The sequence below is a fragment of the Labrus mixtus genome, chromosome 2 (genome assembly GCF_963584025.1).
Source record: "Labrus mixtus chromosome 2, fLabMix1.1, whole genome shotgun sequence".
NCBI lineage: Eukaryota > Metazoa > Chordata > Actinopteri > Labriformes > Labridae > Labrus > Labrus mixtus.
In genome coordinates this window covers 25617460-25643546 of record NC_083613.1, presented here as the reverse complement: position 1 = coordinate 25643546, position 26087 = coordinate 25617460, and the positions used below count along the sequence as shown (strand labels likewise).

Sequence of the window (26087 nt, the reverse complement as noted above, 5' to 3'; positions counted from 1 at the left end):
CTTAACCCTTTTGTGTACACACCCCACCTCGCCCTTTAGGAAGATTTGCAGACAGTTTACGCTGGTAATTTTCTGCTACGTCACCACCTATGACACAAAGGAAGTTTCGGAAATGTGGGAGGATTGGAAGACGATGGGGCATGTTATTTTGGTGACTAAGGCTATTTGTGTCATTGTCTAGTACGTGAACCACGCGACTCACTGTATCAGGCCAAAGTTAATGGAACATGATGCATTTTAGGTGTGAAATAACACATGCTTCAGAACATCTTATCATAGGACACAATTAGTCTTGTGAACATGCGATATTGCTCGAGACCAATCAGGCTGTGCTAACACTAACACGATGTGACCTCTGGTCGGTATTGGCAGAATGCTGCATTTCTGATCTTAGCTTGTAATAGGCTTTGACTCTATCAGCTCAGGGCTTTAGCGTCTATTTCAATGCAGACGAGCCCTGCACAGCTTGATTTGTATTTAAAAGAAGCTTTGAATCCTTTAATGATAATCTTATCCCGGGCCTGTTGTTTGTCTCTTCATACAGTTACACTAGAGCATACAGTGGCATTAGCATACCTAATCCTGATTACATGTGAAACCAAAATGGTGGAGGGTAGACTTCAGTGAGCGACCTTTGGCCTATAGGATAGAGTGGAGTGGTTCTCACACACGGGAGTAGGTGGTCAGTTAACAATCAGGGGTCAACGAGATAAACAACCTCCCTACTCTGCGATCTCTCTGTCTTCGTCTCCCATAAGCTTTCTTGATCAACAGCCATGCTAATATCACGTTAGCATTTAGCAGAGTTGTGATTTTTCTTCGAAACATTTTATTGTTAAATCCTAAGGGAAACACTTCTGGATACGGTGCCCAATATTAACTTTCAGGCATTCTCGAATATCTTACAATTTACTGATTAAAGGCAGACATTTTTTTTAAATTAAGGATCGTCCGGAGTAAATTTGGATCTCACGTGAGTATCCGAGGGGTGGTCAAACATCTTTGTCACAAACTGACTTAAGGTTTTTATTTATTAAAACTTTATTATGTATTATTGAAGATGGGTTTATGAGACACATGCATGGCTGGGAATGCAAAGAGGCTAACAAGGGAGTCTTCAGGAAAAATGAGCTGTCCTCCAGCCACACATTGAAAGCACTTGGGTCATTTCCTCTCGAGCATCATTTTGATTGGGAGATTACCACTCTGAGACAGCCTGCTAATGCTCAGGAAGCAGAGAACATATGTTGCTGATATTTTGTTCCTCTGTCATGCCCTAATAATGGAAACTGACCACAGCAGGAGAATTTAGCATTATGTAAAGCTGATTCTATTTGATGAATTATTATTGGATAATGAATGTCATATATTTTATTCTAACAAAGAACTACATGTATTACATGTGTTAATAGTCTCAGTTATCAGTGTGAAGAGCTGCAGCACATGCCTTATAGTGCTTTGAGTATCATGTGACTTTACATTTATTTTCATTAAAGCCAAATAGTAAACAAAGGGAAAGGGGAAATTAGACTTTTTTTGTAGAGGACATTGAAGCAGTCTAAAATACAACAATTTAGATGCTTGCCATTTCAGTTGACAATGTATGTTGGATGTATGACAATGTTGGACAATAGTTTCTGGAAAAAAACAAAAGGTTTTATTCCCACGATAAACTTAATTATAAATGATAATGGTGAATAGCCTCGCAGGGAAGCATGCTTCCTAAAAATGAAGACAACATTTCAAACAGAAACTAAAATTCAAATTTCAAACAGAAACTGGCTGATCAAATCTTATGTCTGCAACAAATATCTTGACCCAAATTGTCCAAGCTCATAATGCTTTCTTTGCAGGTTTTTGTCACTGCTGATCTTCTAAATGCAGTTGGTTTCTGGTGAGACTGACAGGACCAAGATGCCCCACTAACAAAGAGCGGCAAAAGATGGAAGACAACAAAGAAAGAGAAGAGTGGAGGGAGAGTAGCCATTTGGCTGACAGGCCCGAGGCAACGGGCGATGCAAGGCCTGAGCCACTACGATCAGAGAGCATGCAGATGATAAGTCTATAAATAGAAACATGCAGTGGGAGGGACAGCGGCTAGTTCCTTTAATACGCTGCAAAAGGGTGGTTGAATATCTGCAGTGTAATGAGCTTTGTAGGACATGACCGCTTATTGTTGAGTTTGTTCCAATTTTGACCCAATGACATAAAATACACGAGGCTGATGACTATTTTGACCATTTCATGTTGGAATGAAACATCACAAGTTAGCTGCTAAACACATATGTCACCAGGCCAGTCTAGGAGATGTCAAGAAGCAGTTTTATCTGATAAATTTGTCAGTAGGAAAACGTCAATATATAAAATACCAATTCTTGCTGCAAGGTCTGCATTGATACCACTGATTATAAGTTTAAGCCATTACAAGACTTCTTTATTGTTTTTTTTCTGGGTTACAGCAAATACTTTGCAGATGTCTACATTCAAGTGGTTCAGTTTTCCGTTTTACAACAGATTATAAATATGATACAGGCTTAAATCTACAAAATCCAAGTAGATTAACATGCATTTTACAAAACCAGATGTCGTTTTACAAGAATGTTCTATTCTAAGTGAACAGAAGGTCTCCCCCTTTTTCGTCATATATGTGCTTTGTCAGCTTTCCTTAACCATACTAACCTCCTTCCTACAAAGATTATTTGCTAAAGTCATCACTGTAACTGGGCCGATTGTCAAACCATGTCACTGAATTATTGCTGCAACTGCAGCAGCAAAAAGAAACAGCACAGTGTGTACAAAAGTACAAAAAAAACATAGAGGACAACATGCACACAGTGATGAATGGCTGCTTACATAAAAGACCTCTGCAGGGTCAAGGTCAACTTTCTCACAGGCTTTGCTAGATTGAATTGACCCGCAGTGAGGTCAAACAAATGCTCAAACACCAAAACCTGGAGAGAAAATCGCACCACGTGACTCCATAAACTCTACTGCAATCTGATATAAGCTGCAGATGTCCAAAGTTTGGTGCCAGAGTGAATCTATGTCACTTGATAAGAACTGGCACAACTTGCCTATAATTACCCCAGGAAGAGTCATGAGTTGCAGCCCAAACAGCACCAGGCCTGACCTGAGAAAGTGCCGTTGCTTATAGCTGTTGTTCAACACTGCATTTTGGTTATATTCTCAATATGACTGTACATCTGAAACAAGGATGTAGTGAGGCTAATTTGGTCTCTTGTTTACTGTGTCCTCACGTCACCATGCAAAGCGACAAGCAGGCAGAGCAGCAAACGATAGTCTCCTGTGAAAAGCTATCAAACCATCTCATACATAAATCATTGTATTCTATTAAGCTTAAGGAGTGACACACAAAAAAAGCAAAAAGAATACCCCCCCTGTTTTGATGTAGTACATTAAAATTGCATGGGAGGAGAGAGAACTCATCATCTCACAAGCAAGCAGCTTTGCCTCATAAGTGGGTTTTAAAAGGGAAAACAAAAGCAAGCTATCACAACAGGGAAACCATGCATAGGATCTAGTTTGCATCATGGCAACAATGAACAACAATGCTTTTTTTGTTTACATCAAGCTAGAAGTTTTTTTTAATTAACGGTAACCCTTAGCAGCCAGTTTGGCAACCTGAAACACAGATTGAATAGTCCTGCAATAAGTCTTAGTTTAATGATACTTATTATTTTGTTTCCTTTTATATATACTGTTTATATATATATTTTTTATTACAACCACATGCCAGTGTGTATATTTAACATTAGAACCCCCTCTGAGTAGGCTATAACACATTAATTTGAGCTAGTTTTTTTAATGGCAACTTAAAAACATCAAGCATTCAGCTTTTTTTTAACACAAGTCTCATATATATTAATATTGTCAATTTCATTGGCACCATCAATATACTTTCATTTGTGTGTTTGTGGTCGTCATAATAATACACAGCTCTATACATTTCATATTTTTTCTTATTTGTACGTCCCCCTCTTGCAAATATGTTTCTATTCACATAGACTGACAGCAACAGATTGAACCAACAATATATGCTGTCTGAACTCTTGCAATCTATGATAAATTGTGTGCAGTGGGATCCTGACTGACACTTACTACCAGTATCGTACAACAAAAACAATGTTTGCGGCTCCAGTCTTCAGGGGCCTTTTCCTCATCATTCACACTAAAAGTCACTTCCCCGCGGTTGCAATTTCTTCAGAAAGACTCCAACAATCACAGGCACAAACATCTGGCTTCGTGAAATATCAGCTGCCTGCCAATGCACACCGAACCACGTTCATACTCCGCAGCACTCCTGTTCAGAAATTCACAACTGATTATTGCTGTTGCAAAGTGACACTTCATAACCACAATTCAGCTGCAAGCACATATGGGATCCGAGACTTAAACAACATTATAGGCCTGATTATGATGAAGCACTAGGACAGAGAAGGACCTAATGTCGACTCAAGTCACATGACATTGACTTTAGTCAAGCCTAAGTGATGGATCCGATGGCATTAAGTTTATTTTAAAATAATTTTAAAAAGACATACAACTGCGTGAGCATAAACCAGAATGTGCTGAAAAAAGGCCATAAGTTGACCGATTTATCTGCACAGCAGAATGCCAAAACATGCTGGAATCACAAACAACATTTTTTTTTTTTTTTAATGTTTTGAATCATTAATAAATTATTACATTGTTTAGTCTACATTCATTTTCTGTTGGTAAACTGATAAACAGCTAGATAGTTTCCCTTTCTGTGTCTGTCAAATGCAAGATAAATATAGCAAAGTGTACCAGAAATGTACACCTGAAACACTGCAAATCATTTTATACTTTCAGGCATCATAAACTAATCCAGTTTCTGCAGCCCCATAAAAGACTTTCATAATGACTTGGACAGGATATGAACATAAAAACATAAGCTCTGTGGGTAGTTCCTCTGTATCACATTCTTAAATAACAGCTATCATAGCCTATATAAAAAGCTTTGACGGCTGCATTGTGTTTGGACTTTGTTTACTTCACGGTCCAAATTAAAAAGCAGACTTCACAGAAGTTAACAAATTTGGTAGCCGAAACAACACCCCAAGTTCAACTCTGACCCACGCCCAGATTTCGTCTCAGCCAATCAGACGCCGCTTGTATTCGTGTCAAACCAATCGGCCACGGGAGGGCGGGGAGCTCGGTCTGTTGCTAGGGCATGTACCTGATGACTTTTGCTACTTCAAGCCAATAAAATCACCCCTCCGCAGATAACCCCTGTTCATAGGCTAAGACATGCGCGGCGTCCCGCCTCCAGACGTCTCTGATTGGACAAATCTTCACTCGCTTCTCTGAGTTTTAGTTAGGTGCTGTTGATACTGTAGTTTGGAGTCAGCCAGACTAAGAACTGAATATAGCGACGCAAATACATCGCCCTGAACACTTTAGAAATCTCCATTCCATTATCTAATGACTTGTACATTTGTGTTATAGATTACATCTATTTTTTTTTTTTTTTACAACAGGACGACAACAAGATGGAACTTAATTCTCTTTTAATTTTGCTGGAGGCTGCAGAGTACTTGGAAAGAAAAGACAGAGGTATTTTCAAGCTACATTGACAAGTTGACAAGATGTGTAGAATAATTATGATTGTGTGTATTGGGTGGTGGCTGTCTTATTCTGTCAAAATGTGAAGTTGTAACGTGTCCTGCCATAGTGCAGGTATGATGTCACTTCACAGACAATGGGACCAGTCGATGGGTAGCCTACAAACTGGAACTATTATCTTAAATGCAATGTATTCAAACACTTTAAAGTATGTTATTTGTTTATGAACTGTGTAGTTGCATGTCTTATACAGGGCATGTGTGTTATATCGGCCACTCACAGTGAAGTGTGGTTGTGTGTCAGCTCTTCGGAAATGAGTAAACAAGAGTGACATTGAAAATATGAGCCAATATCGTAATGACAGATAATGGTGAATTGTTCTGCAGTATTGTTTGTCTAAATATTAGACACTGCTGAAGGCTAATGCAGTGCACAATAGATGTGTTACATGATCGATCACGTTTCCTTCTCTCTTGATGACATGTTCGCCTCCACATAATTTTTATGTTTCACTATTTTATCTAAGTGTTTCACTGGACAGTCTAGTGAAAAATCATACATTCATTGTGTGTTTTTGTTTTCTTTTTTTTTTTTTTTTTGAAAAAGGGGCAGAACACGGTTATGCCTCCGTTTTACCGTACAGTGACGACTTTTCCAGAAAGAAAACGAAAGCATCGCCAATCTCCAGAAAAGCTCAGAACAATAGGTAAATATGCGACCCTTGTCTTTGTGAAGGTTTGTCACAAAAACAAACACGGACACGCACACAGTGGAGAGGGGGGGTGTGGGGGGGGGGGGAGAGAGCTGTTATCATGCACGCTGCCATCTCTGCTGCCTGGGCTGGGCTCTCTCTCTCTCTCTCTCTCTCTCTCTCTCTCTCTGTTTTGGTCTTTCCAATAAACACTGCCACGCGTACACTGTCAACTCTGCTGCTGCCCCCTCTCCCTCTCTGTTTCTCACACACACACACACACACACACACACACACACACCTAAAACCCTCCCCATGCTGAGAGAGAAAAAAAACACACACACACCCAACATGCCTGTAACCTCACGCTTCTGCACCCTGTCTCATAATTGACTGTTGTCACCAATGCAAACCTTTTCAAATGCCTAATTTTCATGTATTTTGTGTGTGTGTGTGTGTGTGTGTGTGTAATGTAAGTGTGATTGGTGTTGCATGAAAGTGAACGTCATTCTTTGAGGGGTCCCCCTCTTGTTAAAAGTCACCCCGCCTCTCTTTCTCCTGTTTTTTTTTTTTTTTTTTTTTTTTTAAATGTTTTTGTCTGAGTCAGAGTTTCTGATGGCAAATCGATTCTGAGTTTCATTCTCTCCTCATCAAACTCTAATTAAGACGTGTTCCTCCTGACACCGACCACATTTATATGCTGTCAAGGTCCTCAGGTTATATATGTATACAGCTGTAATTATGACCATAAAATGACTCAGACGTACACTACACAAGAACAGTAGTAAATCGATTTAAGTTTCAGTTTCGGTTTGACGTCCATCATGAGCCAGCTAACTTATTAAAAGGCCATTTAAACGCCAGCATGTTTACACGTAGGCAATCTCTTATCTGTACGGTTATGAAACAGTTCAGCAAGAGGCCAAAAACAGAGCTGCTTTTATATGTTATTTTCTTCATTAATTCATCTGCTTAACATTTTTTTTTTCTACACAGTTTTCATTTTTGATAAAAGTCCATGTCTGATAAAAGTTCAAATAAAGAGCCCAGATAGGACATCTAAATTACCATGAACCAAGCAACCATGAATTCAAAAACATCCAGGATTTCAGCACTTTTCATTAATTTAAAGCTTAGTTTACAAGTTGTTCACACCTTGTAGACCTCCACTGTGATGGTATGAAAGAGGGTCCCTCGTCAAGAATCCCTTTTTCTCTGACATCATGTGACCCTGATTCTTTACATGCTAGGCCCTGGGCTACAATCAAATGAAATGCTTGTGGGGTTTGTTAAAAAAAACGAACTCTCTTAACTACCTGTGTTCTGTACTAAGAGTGTTTAACAGTGAAGCTTTGCACCACATATCCGCCCTTATGCGAGTTTCATTCCCAACAGCACTTTTACATCAAGATCTGATGAAAAAAAAAAAAGCTAAAATTTCCTGTTGGCTAATATTAGTTTAGGGAAGCTCAGTGAGCACCGTTTCCTCAGTAGTAAGTCTGAATGTTACGTCAGTGCACGTACAGCATGTTATCCAGTTGTATAATCTATCTTTGGTAATCGCACTTCTTTCTACAGCGTAGAGGCTAGTAAATAAGACTCGTCGTTTTAGACGGAAATGGAAAAGAAACGACCTTGTCCACATTCCTTTCTTTGACGGACTCACAGTTATTTAAACGTATATGTGTGTGTGTGTGTGTGTGTGTGTGAGAGAGAGAGAGGGTGTGTGTGGGGATGTGGCAGGTGGGTGTGGTGGCTAAAACAGACACTTACACACGGTGACAAACACCACCACCACCAGGCTCCGTGCACCACACCTGCTTTTCCCTCCTTTTTCTCGTGACTGCACTGTGGGCAAATTCCCCAATTCCCTTTATGCTCGCCCCCAACTCTCACACTGACTCTTTTTTTTTTTTTTTTTTTCATGAAGCATCAACAGGATGCCGGGGGGAGGGAAGTAAAAACATCTTACATGCTTGAACCCAAAAGCCGTATTTTAACTTCAACAGAGGCTGGCTGTTTGTTAAAAAAAAAAAAAAAAAAAAAAAGGCACAGTGCTTTACTTTGTTTGACTGATAAATAGAAGTTATAGCGTTTGATATCGTATTCAAATCCACAAATAAAAATGGATAACATGTTTTGCTGCCGTGTGTAACGTTCGGGCGTGTGAAAAAAAACCAAAACACATGGCCGTCTATTTCTGCACACAGTGAGACGAAACCCTGGTGGAGTTTACTTTTGAAACTTGGAGGCTGTTGTTAGATCAACATGTTTCCAAAAAAAAAAAAAAAAAAGAAAAGAGGGAAACCTGGAAGATTATTGGTAAGAGTTTTCCTGCTTCGCCTCCCTGTTATTCTAGGTATGAAATTAAATATAAAAATAGCTCAGATGAGAAGAAAAACCCCTCTTTTGTGTCACTGAATTCCCTCCTGTGATTGTAGTGACACGCTCACAATGTGCTCTGAGGATAAGCCCTGGCAGTCAATTAAAAGGGTGATATGAGGCTAATGTAAAGACCTTTGATCAACAGGGCCAAGTTTATGACAAGCGTCTCACAGCCTCCTTTGCATGCCACACCATTCTTTTACATAATAGGTAAAGGTGTGTGTGTTAACCTGCTCTTATTACGGGTCCGTGAGCATTCCCTTCCCTCTGCAGTCTGCTGGATGATTTCCTGGTCGTGCCCTGTGCTTTGTCTGGCAGGTTTTTCCCAATTATGATCAGGTTTGAATAGCAACACCTCATCCGTTGGCTGCCATTTGAATCAGGTTGTTAGCACCTGTGCGACACTCTGTGCTGCTTCCGGGTTGATTTTTGTGCGGCCGCCAAATCATCCCAGTACCACTGTAACCATTTTCGGTGCAGATGCCCTGGCCTCCTCCTCGGCACAGCTGTGGGAACCACTGCTAACGGCAGCACAAGGGCTCTCAAGCAGCGGGGGGAAGGAAAAAAAAAAAAAAAAAGAATCTGAAAAGGCTTGTTGTCAGTCTGGCCCTTTGTCGTTGCTGTTTTTGTTTTTATTGCCGTGGTATCCATGACGGTCTCATGAACAGAGGGCCTGTTTCAGACGGGCTGCTCTGCCCTCGATGCACACCAAGATAGCTGGGCTCTTCTCGTAATAGCCCACACGCTGAGGAATTCTGCAGTGGCCACCAGGCCGCCAGACGTCTGAGTGTGTTTTTTTTAATTCCGCGTGCACGCTGCTTTTCAGTCAGCGTGCAACAACAACAACAGCAGTGTGTGCATGCTGTTTGTATGTGTTAGAGCGGGCAGGGGAAAGGGAAGGGGGGGGGGGGGGGGGGGTGTTTCTAAGGGCCACATATCCTGCTCTATTTCAGGGTCAGTTTTGCCCTCTACTGCACACTCTCTGACAGATGTCACACAGACATGGAAAACTAGACTTCATTCTTGCGCACTTGTCGTGAATGTCTATTTCCTGAATGTGTGATCAAGACCTTTTTTGTCCTTAAATACGATACATTTTAGAATAAATGTGCAGCAGATATTGCTTGTGTCTTGGAGTGTTACAACTTTGTGCTACGGCATAAAAAAAACATAAGGCCACACGAGGAAGAAAGAAAGAAAAAAGCAAGGAAGAATCAAAGACGTTCTTTGATGTCTGCACTGCTTCTTTCTTTCAAACTTCTTGCTGTCAGCTTTAGATCTGAACTTTTTCTAACAAAGCCTCTCACCTGGGGCTTATTCACTACTTGCATCCCGTCTCTCATGTCATGCGAGCTGATGTTTTTGTCTCGTATTTTGACAGTATGTTAGCGACTTGCATCACTGACACTCATCCTTCGTCTTCTCTCTGTTTACCCTTTCAGATCGTCGCACAATGAGCTGGAGAAACACAGGTAAGGCGCCAGCTGAAACTCTTTGACCCACTGCATCGCTCACGTTCGTCCTGTTTACACGCACGTCTCTTTATTCAGCCCCTTACATTACTGAAGTGAAGGAACGCGTCAGATTTCTCTCCTCTCAGTAGGTCATCTTCAAAGAGATTTGATCAACTAAATTCCTTGTGTCTGAAAAAGGACGATAGTGTGATTTCATAAAGCACAGCCTCGCATCGATTAAATCCGTCTCTCCATTTCACGCTTTGAAAGTCGTTACCATGTATGGAGAGGGAACCCTGTCAGTAATGTGATAATCCTGCCCAGACTGACGCTGTGAGCAGAGGCGGGGTAAAATCTGGTACTCGCTTGTCATTTGTCCAAACTGAGAGGCCCACAGATGGCACAAAGACACACAAACAAACTCACATGCATCACACTCAAGCTCACAAAAAACATGGCATTTCTTTTCCTTCTTTTTTGGAAACAGCTTTTGGGTGATGTGCCAGCAAATGTCTGTTTTCGCTTTTTTAACCAACTCGGGAAGAAACTTCACAGATCCGATGGAGGCTTCTTGTAAGAAAAAAAGAAAAAAAAGAAGATGCTTAAGGGTTAAGTTCTTGTTGTTGCTTCAAAGTCATCTGAAGCTGATTCTTAAAGCACTGCCCGCACAGAGGATCTTTTGGAAACAGCTGATGTGACCATTAGCATGTGAGCAGACGTTGGGAAAGGCGTGTGTCTTTTTTTTTTTTTTCCAAGGCTGCATATGCATGACACACACTGTCACCCACGGTGAGGGACCGGGGTTTGCCAGTCACATGTCTGGGAGGGAGTGAGTAATGGCTGCGTGTGCAGTGCGGAGAGAGAAACAAGTGCAGGCATATTCCTCCTCTGACCCGAGACGCAGCGAACGACCTCGGCTGATTACACTGCAGGTGTTGAGACACTCAAAAGTTACCTCATGTCCGGTGCCGGGTGTGGTCAGAGTGACGTCCAGGCACACCAACAGATTTACCAGTAAAGGTTTTCATAATCAGTTTACGCACTTCATGTGTCATCACTACGACCGCAAATTTCTTCTTATTTTTTTTAAAAATTTTTATCTTTAAACGCAGAGTCATGACTGTCATGACGAAATATGTCACTTCCTTTACTTATTTTGTCATCACATGGTCACGTACATGGCTTAAATACGTGCAATTATTTTTAAACTACAGAAAAATCAAACATCATAACCATCTCAAGAAGAACATCTCATAACAAGACACTAAACAAGCTACATTTTCACTTCATACAATCGATTATGATAAGTGTAATGAGATATTTCTGACAAGAAAGAAGAAAAAAAAAAACACTCATTTGAGTTTTTGGAGTGCAGATTCTCTATCAATACTTTTCGTTTTATCCGCCAGTGTTTTTCCTGAAACATTTTTCTACCTTGATAATAGTAATGATAGCCCTGTAGCGTCGAGGTATTATTGTGATCCATTGCAACATCCTGTCTGGACCTGCGGCCGTAAATTACATGCTCATTACTCCCATGTACAGGTGTTAAGGGTCTAAACTTTGACTTCAGGGTTTGGCACATTTACAGTACAGCAGAGTTGTGCAACTTGAGTATTAAGGGCTTAAATTATTGATTTGTCAACTGAGAATGAATGGACAGCCATATCGATGTTCTTTGAAGTCATTTATTGGAAGATGCTTGCTGGTAACAGCTTCTCAAGTGTTAGGATGATTGCAGGTTTTCTCCCTCCTATCACAGATACTCAGTGTTTTTTTCTTTGGTTGAGGTGTTTTGTAAAATGTTCAAAGACAAAAGAGAGTATCAGAATGCATTCTTTAGATGAGCTCCAGTCCTGCCTGGATGCCTTTTTAACACAGTGGATCCAGCATTGTCAGTCTCCTCACATGATCTCTGTCTTTCTGTTGCTGATTCATAAGAAAACCTGAAGTCTGCAGCAGCTGTCCTGCTCGACCTGTTCTCACAGAGTGTGTGAGCAGCATTTCGTTAGCATTTCTTTTTTTTACGCGACGGCCCTGTCTAATCTCCAGCAATCCCGGTATCGCTTCATAGAGGCCGGACCTCCCCTCACGCCCTGTAACGCCGCTGCAGGGAGTTGCTGCTGTCTGAGGCCTGACTCACTGTCTTTGTTTGGTCATGTGTCGGTGTGTTTGGTTCACGCTGGCGCAGCACAGAGCCATCCTTGTGCTCTTATGTTCACGTGGTAGACAAGGTGACTGATTAATGTTTGGCTTGAGCGGAAAGCATCGACTTTGTTGTGAATAGTCAAATCGTGGGTTTATTAATGTTAGCAGGGCGGAGAGCAAATGTCTCTATTTTACTTCATATTCTGCAGGAGTACCAACATTGTTTGAAACTTCTTCATGTCAGTTAATGAGATAACATTGTACAGTCCAATGTTCAGTAAGAAGAAGAAGAATTTATACTTTATTGATCCCGCGAGGGGAAATTTGTTTTTACACTCTGTCTAGTAAACATGCTACACAAACATGAACTGAAATACACACACATGCACAAACAGGATCCTGTGGACATGCACTAATGGAGAGGTCTCAGAGTGAGGGGGCTGCCCTACGGCGGGCGCTCCTGAGCTTGTGGGGGGGGGGTTAGGTGCCTTGCTCAAGGGCACCTCGGCAGTGCTCAGGAAGTGGCCTGGCACCTCTCCAGCTACCAGACCAATTTCCGGACTTGGTCCGTGCCGGGACCTGAACCGGCGACCTTCCGATTCCCAACCCAAGTCCCTACAGACTGAGCTACTGCCGCCCACAACAGCACACACACATGTCTTTTAGGGCATTCCATAAGTGTCCATACAATGTCTGTGTGTAGTTCAGATGTTCAGGAACAGGTAGTACTACCTTGGTTTTGATAGGGCTATGAGTTTTTTTTTTCAATCCCCGCTTTTTCAGACAAATATGGCAAAAACATGTTTTGTTTTAATACCAGCTAGCTGGCCAAATCTAGGCTCAAATGTGTCCCTTGTTGTGGATCCTTTGCATGTTAGGTGTCCCCTCGTGAAACCGCCCGCTGCCTTGGCAGCCGCACTGCATATATATGTGTCCTGTGTTATCAGAGAGAGACGTCTGGGTGTTTACCAGCAGCGTTTGCCAGCAGCTCGTCTGTCCTGACTTGACCTGCTTATCTGCTGCAGCCCGATTGCAGCCGCCGCAGCTCCGTATAGACCCTGTCGATGATGACTCCGCTGCTTTTTTTTTGTTTGTTGTATTTATGTGTTTGTCCTCGTCATTGCATTGGCACAGCAGACTGAGCATCAGCTTGACGTGTGAAACCAAAGTAAGTGCCGCGCGGTTGGTCCCCGCTGGCACAGCTTCCTTCCCATTTCTGACTACAACCGCTCTCAATCACGCCTATGATGACTTTGTTTCCTTCTCGAGAATCGCGAAAAACCGACATACGTTTTGTTTTTCCCACACATCACCTGTTTACAGGAAATCTGACTCTGGTCTTGTAAAGCCAGCTCTCTGGTATGTTTGTGCCACATCAGTTGAAAAAAGGATTTGCAGCTCTATTTTTAACCTCTGCAGACACACCGTGTCTCTCCTGCGCTCTCGCTTTCGTTTCTCACTCAGTGATGCTCAAAGTTTGCAGATTGAATTCTACAAACAGGATTGTCTTATAGTGTAGGGCGGGGAGTGTCTGCCATCTACTGAACCTGACTTTAAATGTACATGCATGTCATGGACACAGGAGCAGGCACTCACTCTGTCAAGCTCTAATCTTCTTTCTAATTAAATTTACTCTCCCTGTGTCTTCTACTCCCAGCTGTGATGAATGACTTATTTAGCTTTGAGGACCTCTTTCCCCTCTGAGTGAAGCTCCTGTTGTGTGTGTGTGTGTGTGTGTGTGTGTGTGTGTGTAAGCCGGACTGAGCTATTTGAGTTATGGCAGTGTGTGTCGGTGGGAGGTGGAGCCCTCATTCCCCTGCTCTGTTACTTCACCTCCTTACCCTCTTCTCCTCGTCCCCCTCTTTTCTTTCTCTAGTAACCACATCTGTTTTTTTCTTTTGCCCTCTCTATTCCTCCTTACTCTGGCCTCCTTTTTTGACATCAAAAAAAAATCTTGAGTCAGCAGAAACCTGAGGCAGTAAGGAGGAGAAATGCAGAGCTCTCAGTGAGCCTTTATCTTGTACTGGTCCTCCTGTCTGGACTCCTCTGCGCCCGCCCGCCTGTCTGCTTTTGAGGTATAAATCTTCTTTAGTTCATGTGGAGAACAGCCAGGGTTTGATAGGCCTGTTCATCCTGTCAATCTGCATTTTCATGCAGATTATAAACTGCACAGCGTCTGTGAACACGTCAAGTTAAGGTCATGTTAAGTCCACATCGTGCTATTGAAAATGCCTAATGAGTCAAATATTATGATTACCACTTACAGGCAACTTTGGTAAACAAATCAGAATTATTGCAGATGTGGCATTCATACAGTCTTAAGATTGCGCATGACTTTTGAGCTTTTACTTCCTCACATGGCACACACTGTCTGTTACATTCCTCATGTGTGTGTGGTGACACAGTCATCAGTCATCAGGTTTGCACGGGCAGCTAATAACCCACAGTAATTGAGTGGGATCATTAAGGGAGGTTCAGACCGTGGAGGAATTTGTCGCAGCGCATATTTTCTCGATCTGGGCGTGCTGTAGGTGTGCTAGATGGAACTCGTTTGTCTGAATCGAATGACTTTTGTCAATAACATTGGACTCATGATTATTTTATCATTTGCTCTGAAAGTATAAAGTAGTCCTCGATGTATCCCAGGGTGACGTTTCAAACCTACACCACAAGTTCAAAACAACAATACATGAATTCACGATCACATTTGATAGACAAGCGCAGACAATTCTAGCGACTGTGGAGCTGGAACGATGAGCATTTGTTACGATTTAATAAAAAAATGACTCGTGCTAATTACATATCAAGAACACTTTCGTCAGTCAGCCTGCATATTGTTTCATCTTAGTTACTAATGATAATGCACAAGGAGACGTTATGATGAAGTTATTGTTGTGGAAACTTACTTTAGTGACAATTATCATAATAAAAATAAAGTTTAAAAAGGAATGTCTGTATGTTGCTTATCTAGTAGTTAAATTGACCAAGTTTTCATTTTAAGTCAGCATGACGCACAAACCCGCAAACCTATTACAACTGTATTGCCACTAAGCTTCCGGCCATGATGTAACGCAACCTGATACATATAAAGGATATTTCTTTCGGTGCAATCAGACAGCTGACACGTTTCTATCATCTCTTGTAAACCTCAGGACAGACTGGGTTTGTCCAGATTATTCCACATTTGCTGCAGTCAGTGGACGTACAGCCACAGGACAGGCCTGGTTGTTACTTTTCAGAGTCTGAACGTGTACAAAGAATAAGAAAGCGGCTACAGCTGGAGGTCCAGAGCAGAGGTCACATGTGGAATTTTCCGCACACTGAGGTCACCGAGCCTTGAGAAACTTGCTCAGGTCACGTCTGGCTGCTGTTACAGAAAGGCTCGCATGTGTACTATCTTTGGACGACTGTGTTGATGCACTGGCTTTTTTTTTTTTTTTTTGGTTGTACTCTGACACCAAGAGATTCTTCAGTGTGTGAATGCGACCACTGTAGACCTACATTTCATTGTTCCCTGCTCCCTCTCAGGTGTCTCTGCTGCAGGATGCACCACCTTTCTGTGTCAGTGAACTCACCGCTGAGCAGCTGATGCTCATAAAAAAACAGCAGTGATGGATGCACTTTAACAAGGTGCATGCATGGCTTTGGGGGCGGGTTTTTAATGGCAAGGGAAAAACAATTAACAAAATATGTTTTTTTTTAAAAAAGGGGGGGGGGGCGGAGAGTTTAGAGAAGAAGGGGGCAAAGTGTTCAAAGTCTGGCGCTGGAGGCCCCCGAGGAAGAGAAGGACGCTGAGACGTTCTCGAGCACTGCCAAAGGGGGAAGGCAGAGTAGGACGTGGCTGCTCTCTGGGTGTGTGTGAAGCTAGCAGCTTGAAATTCAGGTCAGCAGAGTATGCACACATACGCTGGAATGTAGAGTTAAGTAAGAGAGGCTGTTTCGGGGGAGAGCGTGTGTCAAAGAAGGGGCAGGCCGAGCAGGAGGCTCTGCAGCTGCATCCATGCACACTGCTGCATGCAGCTGTTTACGCAGGGAGATTTATTTGATTATTGATAGTTTAATTATTTAATTATTTGGCATTATTTGAGAGCTGTTAGTTACCTATTTAGGCCTATGTATGACTTGTGTGGCATTTTTTTAGTGTGGAAGGTAGTCTCCTTTTTCTCGTATGTATCTCACAACAACTCTGATTTTCATCTTTTCGGCCTCTTCGGTTGGCCCAGATCCTCAAATTGCCCCCCCCCCCCCCCCCCCCCCAATCAACTGCAACCTCCCTACAGAAGTAAACAACCGAACTGCATTTTAGTGCAGCTGGATGTGTCTCTCATATCACCAGATTCCTGTGTGTTAAACATTGACAGGGATTCATTATAAAACCTCCCCGTGTCAGGGGAATGTGTTTATTGAGCTGGCTCAACTTGTCTCTGCTAGTCCAACATTTGCAGACGTACTGCAAATGCACGCAGCGGAAAGCAATTAATGTCCAGGTCTGTCATTTGACATTGTGTTGAAGTGATTCAGAGATGCATAGGGAGACATTTCTTTAGCCTGACCCCACCCCCCACACTGTGTTTGCTCACACGCTCTGCTCTTTAACTTCTACTTGACATCTGTTTTTGTGTGTGTGAGCTGGCTGTGGTGAGGAAGAGATTTTGTAATGATCCGTGCTCACACACGGGGACTGTTTCAGTACATGAAAAAAAAAAAATCAAATGAATCTAATTGCTAGGCATTCCCGAGCACGCCCAGTGGAAGTGTCTTTTTGAGGAAATACTACTACAACAACGAGTGAACAACAACGTGCCTAATTCTGCAGTTTCCTATGTTCTAATCAGCAGTAAAGCATGCGCTGCTCGTTCTTGTTTGTAATCCTGCGAGCGGTGAAGAAACCAGGCGACTCCCTCTTGTTATGCTGGTGTAGTGGTTGTTTTGCTGCTCGCGTGTGAGAGAGCAGAGTCATGTGAGAGCCAGCTCCATATTCCTGCCGTCAGGAGAGCCTGTTTATGGGGGGGGGGACTTGTATTTGAGTGTCTCGCCTTGCATTTGTCAGGTCACAGAGGGCGGGCGTGGCAACCTCCATGACAAATACAGATAAACCCTTGTGATTGACATTTCAGATCAGCGTGATCAAACGACCCACACGTCCCCCTGTGCCGCTGTCGCTAGACTACGTGGTGAACCACTCTGCCAGTTTCACATGAGCTGCGTCAGCGCTCGCTCATGTGAAACTGGGCATCAGATCTCTGCTTATTGTAAACATGTTCAGGGCAGGGCAGGAGGGTGACAGAGAGACTGATGAGGGGCTGCTGAAAGGCCCAACGTGTGTGTGTTTGTGTGTGTGTGTGTGTGTGTGTGTGTGTGTGTGTTTGTTTGCCGGCTGGCCCCTGGGAAGGGTCCTTCACCACCTCTGCAGTCCCTCCTCCATCTGCCTCGTCCTCCCCGGGAACCTGCCAGCCAGATGTGGAGCCACTTCACTGGCAACCCCCAAAATTCCACCAGCTCAACGTGCTGACCCACACTCACTCACACGACGCAGCGCTGCTTTCACTTCACATGACAGAGCCGGCTGTAAACAAGGGAGCCAGACGCATAGAGTTTTTCGCTTTGAAAAAGTATTTGTAAGCGACTCAAAAGTTTAAAAAAAAAACAGAATTAGGCTTTAAATGAAAGAAATTTGGTACAAAATAAGGTTTTGAACTTATAAAATGGTTGTTAGAAAAGGACAAACGAATCAAAAGGAAATAAACTTAAAGTCCAATCCTGGTTTATTACAACTTTTATAGAGGCTTTAGACAAACTGGCAATAAACCTTTTATTATATTATTACCCAGAATGCTTCCTGATTGAGCTACATTCATTTTATTTGGATGTAAAGTACAAATGACACTCTTTGGCCAACACAGCAATGTTAGCAAAGTGATATTGGTTGTGCTTTACACATTGAAGCTGTAAACTTGATGCTTATACTTACTTCTTTATAATATAATATATAATATAATCATTTTTTTAGGGTCAATTATCTCATCTCATGCCTGCTTATAAAGCCGAGCAGACCAGGCTGTGAATCTTTCCCGCTGATGTCTTGTGGGCTTGAAGTCAAAACACTCGAGGCCTGCCATCGAGTGCATTTTCTTTTTCTTTAAACCCAACGGGGGGACAAACTGAGTCAGCTCTGGCAGCCAGAGGAAACACTGCAGCGGTGTTTCTGGCGACCTCTGAACTCAGCTCGGCGGCTTTGGCTCCCTGCCAGACTGGCCGCTTGGTCCTGCGCGTACGGGCTGAGGAATGCGCCGGGCTGCAGCGAGCTCATTAAACAGTGCAGTGAGTGAGGGGTGAGGGCTTGTTGTTTGCACTGGCTCGCCTTCTCAGGCCGTGCAGCTCTTTGTGCAACGACAGATCTCCAATCACAGAGTCCCCTGGGACGTCACTGTCACTGGGACACTGTGTGCAAAACCATTATGTGGACACTGTGAAAACTTTGCTTTGGTGCTGCATACATAAATGTGCTCTATTTGCGCCCATCAAGCTGCCGCAGATACACCGACTCAAGCTGCGAAACAAAACGTTAACCGCTTGTTCTCCTTCAAAGTGTGAGCACTCGCAGCTGTGAGAAAGGCCTGACGTGTACCCGGTAACCTCGGAGCACAAGTCAGCAGTTTAAAAAAGCTTGCTCTAGTTTCAGCAGCTTTCTGAGCAGAAGTTCCCTTTTTCTCCCCCCTCCCCTCCCCTCCCCCTTCCCCACCTCTGCCTTTCTTCCTTGGCTTTGTTTTGGCACCGACGTCGAGGGAAGAGGAGGGGGAAGGAAGGCCGCAGATCAGACACAAATCATCCCGTGGTACTCTGCACGTGAGAACTGTCAGGTGATCGGGTCCCCACAGACAGCAAATCCAATTTGAGATTTACTATCAAACCCTCACCTGAAGGGAAACTTCAGGCTGAATTGTTGGTGCAGCTTTAGCGAGTCTCTTTCTTGCAAAGTCAAATGCAGCTTTGACACAAGAAAAGAGGCACATTTAAAACGCTAACTTTTCAGGAAGAAGCTCCAGAAAACATATCCAATGAGTTTTGGGTCCATCCTGCATGAAAACCCTGAGATTTGGACTCATGCTTTAAGTTGATGAAAAAAAAAAAACTCTGAAACAAAACTCGTATGTGACACCACCAAAAAGTCTCACACTGTGCCGCTCTTCATGACCGGGACATCAAAGACTAATTTCCAACCCAGACAAATTGGAACGTTTAATGTGATTCAGGAACACGTGGGCCCGGCGGTGCAAACTGTCTGCTCTCCGTCGTGGACACAACACTCGTGTGGTGCCACACTTTGCATGGCTGTTGCAGGCAATCTGATAAACATTGCGTGACAAGGGCTTGGCTTAGAAATAACAAAACGTGAGTGAGGGAGGGTCCTAACCCGGCTGCAGATCGACTCTGCGCTCTAAAAGTAAAATAGTGAGTGTGTCTTGTGGCAGGAGAGCATGTGGCTGCTGGGAGGGGCAAAGCTGCAAGGTTTATCCTGGTCCTGTCTTGTTGATGCATCACAAACTTAAGAGTTTTTTTTTGTTTTTTTTTTCTTGGAAAGAGACGGGAGAAATGCACGACTCAAGATGAAGAGAATTTCATAAACTTCGACAAATGTTAAAGAGTCAAACTAGAAAAAATTACACCTGCACAGTTCGGATTTAGGTGGAAAGATGTGCCAGAAATGTTGTTTTGGATTTTTTTTGACTGTAGTTTTTGCAGAATTTTCACTTTTAAAAGTAACCAGCAACTCTTTGGATCTTTTGTATTATTGGTTGATTATTTAAACACTGTCAAATGATTTCTCTCACTTTAACGGCTGTTAGAAATAATATATATTTCAGATACTGTATGATTGGAAAGGTTTATCTTTAGTGTAAGTTCAGAAAAGTAAGGTTTGCCTCCAGGTCACCATATTTGTCGAGGGGGGCCGCTTATCTGCTTGTTATTGAAGATGAAATAAAAACAGGAGGTGTTTCTTAAGGCTCGAGAGGCAAACAGTGCAGACATTGATGTTATTTTTATGTGGTAAAAGAAATGGTGGAAGTGCACATTTCTGCCTTCTGCATGCCAGGTAAAATATGTGGTGAGCATGCAGGTGGGGCCTGACATGAGCAAGTCAGTGAAAAGTTTTCTTGTGGGGGAAGGGGGGTTGTCAGGGAGAGTATATGGGGAACGCCTTGTTTTTTTTTTTCATTACAAGAGAGTGGGAGAGGGGAAAGAGGGGGGAGCTGGGAGGGCAAGATGGTTGCCCATTGGCTCAAGTTACCCTTTGGATGGTGTGTGTGGAGCACTGCCTAGTGCAGCTGAGCACACTGCACTCAAAGAAGCCCTTTTTCAACCCCAGAGAAAGTCATCCCCAAGCCTGGACTCTGTGTCTAAAAAAAAAAAAAAAAAAAAGTAATCTCCCCCCCGTCTGCTGCAGACCCCCAGCTCCTTCCTGCCTGCTTCCCCTGGCGGCACTCCAAGTGCTTCATGTGGCTCGACTGGGGCAGGTTGAAGGTGGGCCCCCGCCCCTGTCCTTAGAAGACACTTGTTTTCCAGTGGGACCTGGGTGTGTTGGTGTTGGCAGGGTGGAGCAGGGGTGGAGGGGTTTCATTGGATGGGGGGGGAGGGGGGGTAAATAAAAGAACGAGAGCACTTTCACACGCCCTTTTCTGGGAACGCCTGTATGCACCTGTAGAGAGGTAGAGGTGTTTGAGGACACTTTTGCTGATCTTTTTTAAGTGTTTCTTTTTTTTTTTTTAATCTGGTGCATTTTTTTTTTACAGGTTAAGTCAAATCTTAACAATTAAAAGAGATATCACTTAGAGTTTGGGATTTTTTTGTTAAGTTTGCAAGACAGTCTTGATGCCCTGAGGGTGGTCACAGGCAGACCTCTAAATGAAACATAGGGGGGCTGGTGAGGGGGTCTTACTCCATGGGAAAAACAGAGGCGACGCCCTTCCTGAAAAAGAAATAGGGAATGACAGAGTGTATGTGTGTAGAGCAAAAGAAAGAGAGAGAGAGAGAGAGTGTACTTGTTGTGTCCTCCTGTGAGCCGGCCCTCGAGAGCTTCATTTCTCTGATTAGGTTGATTGTGGTCTCAGCGATGGCCAATGGAGACCTCGCATTGTTGGAGTTTGTTTACCGTTCAGACAGAGTTAGCCAAATGAACGGGAGAAAAAAGGGGGGGAAGGCGAGCTAAGAACAAAGAAACGGTTCATGGACAAGCTTGACTAATGGACGATTGAAAGGCCTTTATGAACGAATGTGAATGGACCAAGGACAGACAGGGGTTGGGAATCGGCTGTTTAAATTTTTTTCTGAATCAAATCAGTCCTTTGACACCATGTACAGTATCCTCTCAAAGTCAGAGTTTGTCTTTGGCTTCTGTGTCTCTGAATTCGACGTCAGAGTTCTGCATCCAGGGAGCTGTTTACTCGTGGATCCAGGGTTGTTGGCCTGCAGGGCTTTGGCAGTGATGAAGGGTTTTCCAGGGACACAGTGTGCGTCTTAAGTTCAACCTTGAGTTCAAACTTCTCCGGGCTGTCGTTTTGGCCAATAATGATTTGAGCACCCAGTGACTGCGCGTCTCTGAACTCTTTCTCAGTAGGGTTTCCATTGTGTTACAGACAAGCAAAGATAAACAAAGATGACGCTCCACCAGACAGTTTTGTAATAATGAGGTCAGTGTGTTGCACTAAAGAACAATCCTCAAACATTAGTGGTAGTCGTTCCCGTTGCTGCAGTGCAAGTATGTTACTGTCAATTCAAACCCAAAGGTCACACAGGGAAGAACAGCCTGAAGGGGGAGATAGTCTCCAAGATACGGCTCTTTGATTGTCGCATGTAGATTAGCGGTAAAATGACTATATTTGAGGCGAAGAGATGTCAATGTTTTGCCATAAGCATCAACTCACGCTGTTTGACTTTGATATAATATGTTTCACAAGCTCCTATCATTATTATTGATGCTGAATGTGGATGTCTGCTGACTCGCCCCCCTCTTCTGTGGCTTGTGTGTGTTTTCAGACGTGCCAAACTACGGCTGTACCTGGAGCAGCTGAAGAAGCTGGTGCCTTTAGGTCCCGACAGCACAAGACACACCACACTGAGCCTGCTGAAAAGGGCCAAGATGCACATCAAGGTACCCAAAATTGAGGATTGAGGAATTGCTGATTATTTTGCTATTGACACAACATTTCTGACATTTAAAAGTCGTGTCAAGACATCACTGTGGGCTCTGATATTGTAAATGATATGGCTTTCTGAATGACTTTTTCCCCCAGGCATATTTTATCCCCCAACATGATTAAAATTCACATCAATGATAGATTGATTTTATCTGATTATTGTGTCATGCCCTAACACTATGCCCAGCCCAAAACAGGCTTACAACACCCCATTAGTAATACTAAGAGACCAAAAGTAGACAGAAAGGGAAAAAAAAGGGACAATTGAGTCAACAAAGTGGAATACACGGGACATTTTGTGGCTGATTTATGGATAGTTCTGTTACTTCTTCTTTCCGGCTCATTAACTGCTGCAGTTTGCACACACTCTGTGTAAGATATTCAAAGCATGAAACAGCTAGCGACAGAGAGACTCTCACACATCTGTGCCTGCAGATGACAATGGCCACTTTAGAGGATGAATAGATCACGTAAAAAGTCGACTTTAGGAGACATGCTGTGCTGATCGTGCTGTTTACCAGCAGCAACAGTGTGGTTTTGTGGAAAGTCCAGACGTATGCGAGTTTTAACCCTTCATTTCCTGTTTATCACGCACATCCTCTGTTCTCAAACAAACGCAGATGATTCTCGACAACTGTGTCATGTTTTCTCACATCATGAGGGAACACTTTGGGCAGATTCACCACTGACAAAAAGTTAATGTGCAGATAAGTGCAAACTGTAATCCCACATCCAGTGTTAAAAGAGGTTGTGTTAATACGCCTCTTAGAGTCACCTGGCCACTTCCTTATTGCAGTCTAAACTTGTGTCTGACGGGTAGCTTTCATTTTGTTGGACTATTTTGCCGTTGTTTCGCCTTCTCTTCTTCCATTTATAAACTTGTGCAACATTTAACGAGTGTCAAAAATAGTTTAAATGAGGTTCAATTTTGGGCTTCTTCTACAGAGTCCCCAAAAGGTCACAAGGTTTTTATATCTACTTTTCTGTTCCCTTACAGCCAGGTTTAGATTCATGTTTCAATCAGGCTCAAAACCTATTAAGAAGGCCATAACAATAGACCAAACAGACATTTCCCATAATGACCTAAAAGGGGAGCTGTTTATTATGGCAGAAATAATAAAGAAGAGGATACAGTACAAACATCTATGGGTAAAATGGAGGGTGCAGATGGTGATGTTGGTTGCATCAAACATCATCACTGACTGATTGTTTTTGTCATATGTGTGTGTGTGTCTGTGCAGAAGCTGGAGGAGCAGGACAGGAAGGCTTTAAATGTGAAGGAGCAGCTACAGAGAGAGCACCGCTACCTCAAACGCCGCCTTGAGCAGCTCTCTGTGTCTGGATCAGTTGAACGCATTCGCACCGACAGCATGGGCTCCACCATCTCCACCGACTCTGAGCAAGGTACGCTGAAACCAGCAGCACTTTGATCAATCTTTTTGTCCCAAACAAGGAATTTCTGGGAAGTTCAAAGTTTCCCTGTCAGCCACTTACAAGTTCTCCTCAGTTTGCAATGGAAAGCTTGATGGTATCATGTGGACAGTGCCGGGCGTTGTTGTGGTTCAGAGGTAATGTGACCAAGACAATAATGTAAATCAAATGTAGATCACCTCCAAATTTAATGCAAAACAAAACCCATCAGGGCGTGCCCAGGCCGAGGATGACACTCACATTCTGAAGCCTTATCTGTTTGCAAACAAGTGCTCAACTCATCACTATTAGTGATTTCATCCTGAAAGAAACCCTCTCAGAGCTGTTTGCATTCCTGATGCTGATAAACTCTGAGCCTCACAGTGATCCAGGTGAAAAAAGCTGATCCAAGTTAAGTCCCAGTCCTGTTTGCAGTCAAAGGTTAACACCTCAGTTTGCTGAAAAGTGAATCTACTTTTCCTCTTCGGCCACTGATGCTGGGAGATTTTTTAAGTCGAGGGTCATAGGAGTGTCAAAATGACATAAACAACAAATATTTATCTGGTGTCTGTGAGGTTCTGGGGGCATTACTGATGCCTAATACTGCGACTTCCATTTGAATGCAGCTATGTTGAAACCCCAGCCTCATTACTTTATCATGTAACTGCCAGGAAGTGAGACAGTCAGCAGGATTTAAATTAGAACCCGGCTGATTTTGGATATTTGAGGCTGATACAGATTTTAGAGGAGAAATGTTTCAATTACAGATCGAGCAAAGAGTGGGAATGAAAATATAACTTTTCTACATGAATTTCTGCATCATATATATATATATATATATATATATATATATATATAAAACCATGCTACGGCACTCAGAAGTCTGCTTCCCTGATAGTTTACGAAAGAAAATGTGACATCTTTGTTCATCAAGAAACACTTCCCCTGCACGTCACTGCCGATCGGCTGTAATGCCTCGATATGTGCTGCAGAAAGTGCAGAAAGTATTGTGACGCGTGAAGGTGGAGCGCACTCTGCTGGACCAAACAAAATATTTACGTATATATCTGTTACAGTATAGGCCAATATCAGCTATACTGGTCTGGCTCTGGGCTGAACTTATTGCTTACATTTACAACTTTATTGCAGGTTTTAACATTGCACCGTATCAGAGATGTAGTCCATTTCACCACATAAACACATTATTTCATTTTATCTTTTACATTCTTTAAGCCGTTCTCAACACTTTCTCTGGCTTTGGAAAAAATGTGAGACGATCGAGTTCTTGTCGAGCTCAAAGGTGCAATCTGTTGCTCACCAGTCACAGACTCCTGTGCAGTGCCAGGTTAGGACAGTTACTAATCCAGGATGAGGTAAACACACATGCAGTTGTTTATCAATGAATGGGGGATAAGCTGTGTGAGCACAAAGATCCGTCTGTTAGCCCGGAGTTAATGGCAGCCTAAATCCTGGTTTAATCCACAGACACAGCAGCACACGACCTAATAAATATTCCCCCACGGTCTGATGCTAATAAACAGTTTCCCCCTCTCTTCTACTTTATTTCCAGCAGGACCGATTTAACCTTATGTATTTTCTTTTTGCGTGCAGAGGTGGACATAGAGGGCATTGAGTTCACTCCCCTGGAGGCGGACAGCGTGGACAGCATCAGCGACGGCGAGGAGGAGGACCACTACAGCCTGCAGAGCAGCTCCAGCGACACCAGCTACACAGCCACACATTCCCACAGACTGCAGCCGCACCACTGTTAAGACGCCACACGGCCATCCTTCTACCAACCAGCGTACTTCCCCCATGCTTCCCAACTTTCCCCCGACCATTTGCTCAAAGCTGAGGCCGCCTACTACCTAGAGACCAGTCTATAACAGGGGTACACCCTCAGCCTGTGTCTACTTCCCTGGTCCCAGCTTTCCAAGGAAGCACACAGGGCAGAAATGCCACTCGAGCCTTCATGACCCCACCCCCCCCCCCCCCCCCCCCCACCCCACTGACCCTACCTCACCCTACTGTATCCTGCCTGAACCTGCCCCTCCTCACGCGCCCTGCCTTCCCACTGCCCTCACAACCCCCGACCTAGTGTTGCAGCCGGCTCAGAGAGAGCACAGCAGAATATGTGGTTTTTAAAGGGGACATTTGTGGTGTGGTGTTCAGCTTTGACCTCTTAATCAGGATTTG

The 26087-nt window shown here is 43.3% G+C and overlaps 1 protein-coding gene across 1 annotated transcript; it reads left to right on the top strand.

Moving 5' to 3' along the window:
* Positions 1-5377: 5377 nt before the first annotated feature.
* Positions 5378-26087, top strand: mxd4 (MAX dimerization protein 4). Its single transcript, XM_061058596.1, has 6 exons — positions 5378-5598; positions 6214-6313; positions 10126-10155; positions 22321-22435; positions 23723-23885; positions 25503-26087. The coding sequence occupies exons 1-6, from the start codon at positions 5535-5537 to the stop codon at positions 25661-25663; spliced, it is 633 nt and encodes a 210-aa protein (XP_060914579.1). The 5' UTR covers positions 5378-5534; the 3' UTR covers positions 25664-26087.